Consider the following 11,913-nt stretch of genomic DNA (forward strand, 5'->3'; position numbering starts at 1 on the left):
AAAAAAAAGAAAAAAAAAAGAAAACCTCACTTTCTCTCAAGAGGTATAGTTATGCAACTTCCAGACTAGGTATAGAAAGATTTGAAAACTATCTTGTACTTAGGGTTTACAAACTATTCCCATCCTGGAGCAAAAAGAAAAACACTTCTTGTCTCACACACACCTCAATGTAAATATGCACGCAGATAGGCACACGTACGCTAGAAGGGAGGAAAAAAAGCAATTATGTTGTTATAAATCTGCAACGATGCAAAACATCTACTTAGCGGATCTGAATTAAACATAGCATCATCTTACCTGAAGCTCCTTGGTAGCGGATTGAATGGACAGAAAAACAAATAAGAGGTCTATTTAAAACAATTATATTAAAGACACTCAAGTGCATTTATCTTAGTTTTAACACAACAAACAGTGCCAACAATATATACTTCAGTTGACGCAACTTAAAAAAAAAGGTAAAGATAGACAAACCCCAAAGAGAGAAATCAATACCAAACACCAGCAATTCCAATTAGGGGTGGATGATATATCTGGGGTAACAAATCATAAATATATTTTCTAAAATAGCTTGCCCCTTCAGTGACCGATGACTTGGGCTCCTCAACGCCCTTTTTTTGAGGGGGGATGGTTAACATTTTGTTTGTGAGAAAATTGTTAAATGTTGTGGGAAAATGAATGAGGGTCATCAACTGGGGGAAAAGAGCTAGTGTTTGTCATCCCGGTGTGTTCACTGCTAATGTGCGATTAATAGCAAGGACACAGCACCTTGTAAAGATTCTAAAAAGGTCAAAAGCAAACTGTTACAGATCTGAGTCAGTAAATTCTGAGACTATTTAATGAAAAGGAAAAGATATGAAAAAATTGTCTTCTTTTTTTGATAATTGTGTTTTGCTCTAGATGCCAGAGATGCTTGGCTTTCTCAGTTGAGGATACGCTAAAATTATTCACCGATGACAGGACAACGGAATGTCTACTATGTGCCTGACACTGTGCTAGAAGCTTTACAGAGGTTCTTACTTAATCCTCACATCAGCTCAACAGGCTATTATCAGACCCACTTAACAGATGAGGAAGCCAAGAGAGACCGCATCCACGTTTGAAGTCATAGAGCTACGTCAGCGGCCGAGTTGAAGTTCAAAGTTGGACCTGCCTGACTCTAAGGCTCGAGCATGTCGACTCTAGCTCCCTGTAAGCTTGCTGAATCCCTTGTCATAATCTTATTGAGAAGTAGCAAAATATTCTCAGATGGTTCATTTTATTTGGACAAAATAGTTACTTTCACCCTCTTAAGTTTCTTTCTTTTTTTTTTTTTAAGTTTCATTTATTTATTTTGAGAGGAAGAGTGCGTGCGAGTGGGAAAGGAACAGAGAGAGCGAATACCAAGCAGGCTCCACACTGGGGCTCGAACTCATGAATGGTGATATCACGACCTGAACCAAAATCAACAGTCGTACACTTAACCGGCTGAGCCACCCAGGCACCCCCACACTCTTAAGTTTCTTATAAAATCTTAATCATATAAGATAAAATGATCCCTATGATTTTGTAGTTCTAGTAGTCTATTATTCCAGCAAACAAGAAGTTAGATGTAGCATTCATTATTTATGGTACTCCCCCAAAACATTAGTATAATGTTTATTTTCAAGTGGGGGCACCTCACATTCTCCTTCTTTTATTTTGAAAGAAATTAAATTTGTTTGGAAACTGTCTGATTCCTCCACTTTACATAACTCCTGCCAGGCCATGTCCCATAAGACATTTTTTACTTTTTAACTTCGGCTGAGACTGGAAAATGATGCCTCTCTTGCTTCATCAAATTTTCCCTCCTTCCTTTAACTTCCAGAGTGAAGAGGGTGCCTAAGCTTGAATTCTAGGCCAAGAACAAAAGATTAGGTCAGTGGCCCAGATCAGGGAGCTGATCTTCTGACATTCTATATAGCTCGGACTCAGAGACGTTTTGAAAGTATTCTAAACAGTTGTATTTTGGCTTAGACTTTTTAAAACAATCCTCGCCACATTTAGTGATTGATTTATTCATCACTCATTAAGGTTAACAGTCAAAAAACTCTGCAGTACTTTTTACTGGTTCTGGAATAATTCAAGGTAAAAAGCTGACACTTATTTTAAAGGTGCTTTACAGCCAATGTCTTATACTCTTTAATGACTGGGTTTGCTAACCTTGTTTGCTACACAAAGAACAGGTAAAGGAAACATTCTTCATTCTGGGGACATAATTCTCCCCAGACATCCAGGGTAGGCCTTGGCCGGGAGGAACAAAAGCGGATAGCTCCTTGGCCTTACCTCAGCATTAAGAGGATTGGTCCACAATCACATCCTTTTAGGGAAGGTATGCAGGGACTGGAAGCCCATTTCCCACAAGTCTCTAGTTGAGTCAGGAGGTGTCTAGCAGTCACAGGACGGGATAAACTTTGAACGTGGGTCTCCATTGTAACTGTAAGACCGGGCAGGAAGCCCTTTCTTTGTCTGGGGAAGACCGTGCATTCAGCTGGATGTGAGCCTCAGGGTGTTAAGTCATACTTAACCGGCTCAGTGCCAGGCGTTTTTACACATGCCAGTCTCCCTTTGGTCAATTTCGTTTTCCTCCACGAGGCAGACACTACCCCCAGCTGGAACGTGCATCTAAGCTACTGAAATGAGAGGGTCAGAACAAGGCCCCTCCTTCCAATCCCAGTTTTCAAAAACATGATTCATAACTGAAAGCATCCTATTACCATAATTATCATTCAAATCCACAAATCTGCATTTGCCGGTTAAGACATGAAATGAATTCAGCTGCTCCAGGTGTCGGGAACACTAGCTACCAGCCCAGAGCAGAGCAAAGAGCTCTCACGTGCTCTAAAGCTTGTTTCAAGTTGTCGTGATCTCATCAAACGGCACACAGATGCCGAGCCCCGGGGCTGTCTTCTCGTGTCGGAGCAGGCAAGCTTTGAAGTAACTGAATTAGAGTAATTTCACTTTTGCAATAATTAGATGCTTAGCATGTTTTACCCAGGTACCAGCGAACAGGCTCAGAACCTGAATGTGTCTGTGATTTTTTTTTTTTTTCCCCTTAAAGTTCACCTCTGGACTGCACACACACAGTCTTTGTGTGGTCATTAAACGTCAGATCCCTGCCATTTAGAAATTACTTGGCAGCCTATAAACTGTGGACTCAGACAGGAAGGGTGTGGTAATTTCTGGCAAAGTTAAGCCACTGTACTTTGAATAAGTTGGTTGAAAATAAAGTTTACAGCTTTCTAATTAAAGAGTCTGTTGTAAAACCTGATTAGTTAGCAGGTAAAAAGAAACTGTTCTCGTTAGGCAAGAAAAGGCTGAGGGGGGTATTTTTAGAGAATATACTGTACCTCTCCATCCTCCAGCTCCACATCGAGGAAATCGAAGTCCCTAAAGACTCTAAACTGCTGCTCGCTGTTCGTGTCATCCATGTTCTCCTGCTCCCGGGCGCCGTCCTCGGACGACACCAAGCTGGTCTGGTGCTCCAGCAGGTCCAAGTCCCCGCACGATGAGAAAATCACCTGCGGATCGCAAGAGTCCTCTCCTGAGAGACAGTCCTCCCTTGAGTTGTTGTGCTATAAAAACTGTAATTGGCTCTGCATGGCCATCTATTTCCAGAACACACCTAGTTCCTTAAGTGGGTATTTTTAGAATGTTCTTTTATTATTTATGTTGGACAGGTGCCTTCAGATTAAACTCATTGCAAAGACGCAAGTTCACGCAGGAGGAAAAAGTTCGAGTCACAATGCTGCTCCTTAATGAAGACTGGATCCTGTCAGAGTGTGCGTATGCGTGTGTGTGTGTGTGTGTGTGTGTGTGTGTGTGTGTGTGTGTGTGTGACAACTGAGTGTGTATTCACAGACAAACTAGAGCAGCCAAGAAATCTTCCACTGTTTCTAAACTGAGGTTAGAAATTGTACGCATGCAAGTGCACTTCACATGCATATTTTCACGTAATAGTTTAAGGACTACTGATACCAAGATACATTATTATAGAAAGGCCTGTGAGTGCAAAGCATTTAACCCTTTCAGAGATAAACGAGGAACCAATAAAGAATAAGATGCAGAGGACAGAAAGTATAGTCCTTGCTCATTTCAATTACAGACGAGTATGTGAGCAGCCATCCTCGTAATTTATACCTAAATTCCTTTCCTGTTGGTATAAACAGGACAGAACATTCTTTTCCTATTAAGACCTCCTGTATGCTAATAATCTTAAAGCCATCTTCTGTGTTTAGGTTTTTTCTCACTGGGATATTTTAATAGAAGTTTATAGAAATAAGAAACTGCAAATGGACCTCAATGTTTTGCTATCCAGCCTCTCCTGAACATATTGATATTAAATAAAAGTGAACAGTATGATTTTTTTTAGCCATTATAATATCTAGTCTTCCTTGAGAGCACGCAAATCATTTGTATGAATTGAATATAACAAGTGCCTCTCAAAAGTAAAAAGAATGAATGGATTTGAAATGTCCCTTTTTCCTCCAGTGTTTAAGCCGAGCCGTGTGACTCGCACTGTGTTCTCACGCAATGGCCCACGACACACAGTTTGCTCAGGGATTGCAAATGGGTCAGGGAGAGAAACAGCACAGAGGGCCAGGCAACTAACTAGTTCCTGAGAGACTGGGCTACAATTTGGATTTCCTCAGTGGAAGGCTCTCTCTCCCAGTTGGCACTGCATCTCTGACCAGTAACATACTCCAGGTAAACATTTCTAGCAGGGAAACAGGCAGTTGAAGAGGATGTGCCAGCCAGAAGGCAAACGGAGATGGTCCTCGCCCTGCAGAGGTAAAGTGCTCTTGTTCAGCCTCCCACGACCCCCCATCCCCCCGGACTGTAAGAAACTCAAATCTGCACTGTAGTCAGTATTTACGAGCCTCTAACATTTCACCGACTCTTGAACTACGTCAGTAGATACATTTTGGGATTTCAAAGACAGCTCCCAGGAGCAGCTGTTTCCTAGTTCTCACTTCATTTGGGAAATTATTTAGTTTGATATTTATTTTTTGTTACTAACAAAGAGGCTGAGATATACATGAAGGAAACATAGCCGGGGAAGCTAGACCCTGAGATACTTATTTGCTACGAGTCTCACAGACAACTTTCGTAAATTTTATAAAAGCTTCAGGAGCTAAATTCTAATACTTTGATTATTCATTTATTCCAAAGCCCAACGGCATGTTGTGGTGGTTGTTTGAACTGTAACATCAGTGGATGTTTGTAAGAGAAAAAAACCATAATGATATATCATTATTTCCATCTCTATTGTGCAGGAGTCAAATAAGGACATCACAGGAAGAGGTGTGTGTACACAGAGCAAAATTACACCCCAAAGGAATGTATATTAAATATGGTGGTGCAAGAGACACATATATATATATACACACATATATATATATATATACACACACAATATATATATACACACACACATATATATGTACATATATATATTTTAAGGAAGTTTGGGCATATAAAAAAATCCAAAGAATTAAAAAAAACGAAAGTAACAGTGTTTATTTACATACAAACTGGAGCAAATAGCTAACAAAATCATTCACTGTTTCTGAACTAAGTGAGATTAAAAATCTTAGTGTGGAGAGAAATAACCTATGAGTGTGATCTAGATGGTGGATATCATGCCAAAGCCCAACGGCATGTTGTGGTTGTTGTTTTAACTGTAACATCAGTGGATGTAATTTATAGCGGACTTCTCTAAATGTAAAAAAAGATCAAAGGTAAAAACAATATGGTACCAACATAAATGTGATACATCACGAAACTTACTGATGGATTTTTGCTTAATCCTACTTCTTGGCCACACAGAGAAAGGACGTGCACCAACTTCTCTTTTGTCCTCTTCTGGAAAAGAGACACACAAATACATTTTAATCAGTTCTGTGATCAAATCTGCTCCAATACTATAGCTTTTAGCCCCGCAGGGCTATGGCCCCTGAAATGTGGGGAGAATTGAGATATAAAATACACAAAGACTTGGTACGAAAAAAAAATGCAAAATGTCTCACTAATATTGCAAAATATTCATTGCCTATTGAAGTAATAATGTTTGAGATATATTAGGTTAACTAAAATATGTTATTAAAATTGATTTTACCTGTTTCTACTTCTTTTTCTTTAAAAAAGTGGACTTTTAGAAAGTTTAAAAACAAGACACATATTATGTTTCTACTGGGCAGCGCTGACCTAAGTTTTCCTGAGGGAGGGGCGTGAAACTCCGCAGAGATTCATGACTCCCTGTGATCATCACTGCATGTCTGTTACAGCTTCCAGCATTAGCAAGGCTTTCCTTACACCTAGATCAAATCTATTATGTTATAGCACACATTGATTTTCCTCAAGTGGGAGAGTAACTTTACTTTCTGCAGAATTAAAAAATTCAATTATCTGCAAGCCATATTAAATCTTATTCAATTTATTCTTCCTAAAGTTAAACAGATTCAATTCCTTTTGCTTCATGAGCCTTATTTTTCAGCCACTTAAGCACAGAGATTCTTTTATAAACCATCATATCTTCCAATGACATAGATGAACTAGACCTCGGGATAACTGGGGAGTTGAGAATGAAAAGGAGGAGAAAGCCAGAGCCTAAAAAATGTTAATGTACTTCAGAGATGCTCTTAAAGCAATCTTTCTAACTCTGTAAAATGATTTTTCCCTGTTAATCTGACTTAAGTTAATGTGGAGACTGCTAGGAGGCCAATACTGCTCACAGGTTTTCTTTCTTGATGGAATGTGGCTCACTGCATTCTTCCCAAATTATAGAAGGGACACCAAATACAGTATCTTTTCAAGGCCAAAGACAGGAGGCCCTTGATGTTGGAGGATGATAAGAGATTTGCTAAAATATTTCCTAGGTTTTAGTGGGCATTTTACAGTTCAGGGAAGAAATCCATATGGAGGAACATGGAGTTGGGATGTATATTTTTCTTCTCTTTTCCAAATCCCTAAGAACGTCTAGTAGGCTCTCTTACTCTACAGCTCAGTGCGCCCTCACGGAGAAGCTGCCATGTTCCCGCAGGCTTCATGCTATATATTCCGGCCCCCCAACCTTGGAGGGTGACTGTGAGTCCTGCATGTGTGTGTTCTCTGCTCAGCACCCACCCACTTGGCCTTCTTCCAGTAATGCAGTCTCTCTGTTTATCTCGGGAGCAGCTCCTCTCCCACTAAGGGGGAGCTTTGCCTCCCTCACACGTGCAGCAAGAGTCCTTCTTGAATTGCTTTAGATGTTGGGAAGGGAATGCCTTTGTCCTGAAATCATCATATAAATCTGGAGCTGCTGGAAGTTTTTGGTGCTTCATAAGAGGCAAGTCTACCTCAGAAAGAAATCACCAGAGAGGAAAGGAGGCCCAAGACTGGGAAGGGAAGGTGAGGACACTGAGGAGAGGGAGTCTAGGATCCAGTTCCTCATTTAGAATCCAGCTGTGCTTGAAGCCAAGCTATGGGAGTTAATAAATTCCTTTTCCACTTAAGGTAATTAATGTCACCAAAGAGGCCTGAATAATGCAGAGGTTTTACTCGACAGCGAGCCTGATGACCTTAATGCAGTCTTAGGCTGTGATTAGAGAACTGCAGAGAGATCTAGCGGCCTGCTCTGCTCTGTGTGGCTCAGACTGCCATGGAGACCACCGGGGCGCATGCTCAGGGGACAGCAGTCAGAATAGCCACTGGGAAGCAAAGCATTGGCACCTCTTAGAGACAGTACAGGCCCCACAGTATTCATTCACAGCAGGAGCAGCAGGAAATCGGACTACTTTCTACCCTCTCTTTTCTTCCTGATTCCTTAGCTTGGTTCACTTCTCCCTCCCCTCTCCATCAAGGTAAGAATTTAGATCATTTTACTGGTCTAAAAAGCAGTGTGGATAGATTCCTGTGGTTCATTGCTTACATATCTACCCCCTCAAACCAAGAGCACACTGTACACACTGTATGTTAGCCAATTTGATAATAAATTATATTAAAAAAAACAATAAAATAAAAAGCACTGTGGCTTGAGGAAGCAACCGGCATTCTGCATTCTTGTGAAGCCTCATCATAAAGAACTTTTCAGGAGAACTAAGATAGTATTTGGAGAAAAGAGAACTCACTTGAACGAGTGACAGAAGGGAGAGGGTTTCTTTATCTATTTGAAGGGCTGCTATGTGAGAGATCAGATTTCATTTTCTAAGACTAAAGAGAACTAGGACCAATGGGTAGAAGTGGCAAATGTCAGACTTCAACTCGATGAAATGAACTGTTCAAAGCTAAGAAAGCTTCCCATGGGATCCTCATCACTCAAGTATGGACGCCTAGGTGGGCAACGTCAGGATAGCGATGGGGGAACCCCAGATCACATGGGCAGTTGGACTCGATAGGTCTCCCTGAGCTCCCTTCCAATCCTGGGAGTCTAGGACTCTATACCTGAGAATACTGGGGCCTTTTCCAGCTTACAGGAACAAGGACATTGGAGTTGGAGCCAGATGAGGTGGAGGACGTGCTCCTGGTGACGGCCATCGCCCTGGGCTTCCCATCACGCCCAGCAGAGTTCTGCAGCTCATCGTATCGCCTCCCGATGATTGGTGTCTTGACAAAAAAGAATACAGAAGCTCATGTTCTTCTATCTGTTCAACAGTTCTGTGGAAAGGGGATCGCTCTACCCAGCAGCAATCAAACATTGCTTATTTGATTAAACCTTAGAGAAGTTCAGGGTTACAAGTAGGCTCATTTTCCTGATGTTCAAATGTACAGTCTATTTTTTTTTTTAAGTTTACTTATTTATATTGAAAGAGAGAGACAGTGAGCAAGTGAGTGCATAGGAGGGGCAGAAAGAGAGAGGGAGAGAGAGAGGGAGAGAGAGAGAGAGAGAGAGAGAGAATCCCAAGCAGGCTCCACACTGTCAGCCCAGAGCCTGAGGCAGGGCTTGATTTCATGAGCCATGAAATCATGACCTGAGCTGAAATCAAGAGTCAGATGGTTAGCCGACTGAACCACCCAGGTGCCCCACGTTCAAATATACATTTTAAATCATTTTATGTCATCAACATTTTCCCACCCTCTTTAGCAGCTGAAAACAAATCCAATTGTTTGTTCATAAACCACTGATAAAGATTAGAAGCAAAACATTCAGGAAAGTAAATAGTTTTCAGAGTAAGCTTAAAAGAATTTATCATTATAACAAGAGGCCAAAATTCCTTCCCTTCTTCCCAACCTTTAGTCACCAATTACTATGGACGCTTGATTGTTTAAAATCTACTTAGATTGTTTATATATCTTTTCTATTATTTAAATGTGTGGGTTCAGGGCCATGCTTTGAAAATTTCACTTTCTGAAAGTTAACTTCCTCACACAGCCGGGTGGTAGCTGGGTAGGCAGCACCTCCCAAACTTGAGTTGCAGTGAGGCTGCAGATTGACTGAGCCACCCAAGCGACCCTAAAATGCTTATGATCATTCTATTTTAAAGTTCTCTCTTTCAAAAAATCAGTTTTAGGAGTGCCTGGGTGGCTCAGTCGGTTGAGCGTCTGACTTCGGCTCAGGTCACAATCTCACAGTCCCTGGATTTGAGCCCTTCGTCAGGCTCTGTGCTGACTATGAGCTGGGAGCCTGGAGCCTGCTTTGGATTCTGTGTCTCTTTCTCTGCCCTTCCCCTGTTCACTCTCTGTTTCTCAAAAATAAATAAAATGTAAAAACAAATCATTTGTATATGACTGAGACTAGTTTCTATTTTTCAACACTGCCAGTTGCAAGCCCCAATGAATAGACACTCAGTGTGTTTTTAAAAGACAGAACCTAATTCAGGCCTTAGAAAACTTAACTTGAAATACATGTAAAATAAGTCTCTCTTTCCCCAACTAGTTTTGACCTCTGGGACCGGTTCTTCCTGCTGAGGTTTATAGATAACATACCTCTGAAATATCAAAGTGGAAGTCTAGGGTTTTTCCAGGTAATTCCTTCGAAGCACTGGTCCACACTCGATGCATTTCTATCTTTGAGAGGTCACTGTGCTGGTAGGAAGGCAAAACTAGACTCGCAGACCGAGAAACGACCAGTTTCAGGATATTCAAAGCTTCTCTCCAGTGAACACTCTGATGGGAATAAAGCATTCAATGGCTAAAAACAATTTTATTTTTAAAAACGAATCAACTGCCAGCTGCTGAAACTTCTTCTGATCAGTCAGAATTCATAAATTTAAAACAGTGCAGGAAATTCCATCATATGTAAAAGGCAAATGACATAAAAAATTTATACAGAAGATACATTTAGGAAACAGGCAAATAAGAAAATACCAAATTTTATCCATATTCAAATAAATAGAAGTTTAAAATTACAAGGTCCCACTTTTGTCAATGAGGTGGCTCCTTCATAAGAATAAAAATAACCCCCAATGTGTATTTACGCTACTGACCGCTCATGCTTTCTCAACATTCTCCCCACCTCCAGCTTCCTGTCTTCCTTGGTTGTTCTAATTCCCAGGCTCCTCCTGCCCGGCCCGCTCCCTGGGCCCTCTTCTCTTCTCGCTCCGAATCTTCCTCACGACCTGGCGCAGGACTCTGGGAGCCCTGCTTAGCTCTTGTCTTTCCCTCCCTCCTGATAAACTGCTTCCTCCTCTCCAAACTGCTTGCACTGGGTCAGTTGAATCTTTCTCTGGCCTCTGCCTGGACTATTTCAATGGCCTTTTAACAAGTCTCTCTACTTGCAGCCTCTACTGAAGTCCAGCATACCCACCCCAGCTACAGTGATCTTTCTAGAATCCTTCAGACCATGCCACTTCCTGCCTAACCCCCTTCCAGGGCTCCCTCTGCTGGGCAGCGTGGAGTCCACACACGCTGAGCACAGCCCATAGAGGTAATCTCCCTGACTGCCCTTGGAGTTCCTCAGACCAGGCAAGCTCTTTCCTTATTCTGTTGTCCTGGAATGCCCTTCGTCTCCTTATTGGCTTATCACATGCCTCCTCTTTCCGTAAGACTCACTTTGTTTTGCCATCTTTGTCTCCCTGACTACCCCCAGGCAGACTGATGGGCTTCTTGCATAAAAATATTGAGCACAGATAAACTAACTTGATAAAAGTTGTTATTATTATTATTATTATTATTATTAACCTAGCCTAGCACATGAAGTAAAACATATTTCCTTCCCTCTTAAATTCTGCACAAAGGGAAGTCATAATTTGAAGGTGAAATCAGTCACCATTCAAGATAAAATATCGAATAACAGAGACAGCCCACAGTCCTGAGCTTCTTCGAATAGGCAGTAAAACAATGTTTTCTTTCTACTAGGGGCTGGGGGTTTGTAGACAAATATGAACTGAACTCTGGCTCCCAGGACTGCTGTGAAGTGAGAACGTGTTACTGAACGCCTACCAAGTGCACAACGACTTTTGGAGAAATGCCACTTGAAACACGGACAATAAAAAAGGCTTGGAAGTTCATTTTTAGCATGAAATAGTTTCTGCAAGCAATGTGGTGTTCAAGTGAGGATGGGGTAAAAATGTCTAATGTTCACAGTGTATGGCTTCGTCAATGAGTTTCACTAGACAGAACCTAGCATCTGCCCTTGAACTCTGCAACTCACCAAGTACACTCCTGTGTTTGTTGTAGTATTTTCAAATACATTTATGCAGGTTGCTTAACCTTACTTTCCTCAACTCTAAAGTGACAATTTTAATCCCTGAACTAACCCTTTGTATGTTGAAATACCTGGCCTAGCACCCAGCACATCTTGGTTTCTTCTCCTTCTCTGAAATAGGATACCACAAATTCAACCCTGCTGGGCCTTCCCAGCCAGGTGCATGCTTTCAGAACCTAGTCTGTGAGCCCCAAGAGGCGGAACCGTGTCTTCCGAGGGCTCAGCAATGCACCAGGGCCTGGTCCCGTCTTTCTCCTCAGTGTGTCACTTGGGGT

General features: G+C 41.5%; 1 protein-coding gene across 1 annotated transcript in view; it reads right to left on the minus strand.

Annotated features, from left to right (window-relative positions):
• FRY (FRY microtubule binding protein) overlaps positions 1 to 11,913 on the minus strand; it is a 261,360-nt gene that overhangs the window by 37,528 nt on the left and 211,919 nt on the right. Inside the window, exons 48-51 of the mRNA XM_029938476.1 lie at positions 9,919 to 10,109; positions 8,437 to 8,598; positions 5,806 to 5,880; positions 3,366 to 3,536 (exon numbers count right to left, since the gene is read on the minus strand). Coding sequence (XP_029794336.1) covers positions 3,366 to 3,536; positions 5,806 to 5,880; positions 8,437 to 8,598; positions 9,919 to 10,109 — 599 coding nt within the window. The remainder of the gene's footprint in view (positions 1 to 3,365; positions 3,537 to 5,805; positions 5,881 to 8,436; positions 8,599 to 9,918; positions 10,110 to 11,913) is intronic.

The sequence above is a fragment of the Suricata suricatta genome, chromosome 4 (genome assembly GCF_006229205.1).
Source record: "Suricata suricatta isolate VVHF042 chromosome 4, meerkat_22Aug2017_6uvM2_HiC, whole genome shotgun sequence".
Classification (NCBI taxonomy): Eukaryota; Metazoa; Chordata; class Mammalia; order Carnivora; family Herpestidae; genus Suricata; species Suricata suricatta.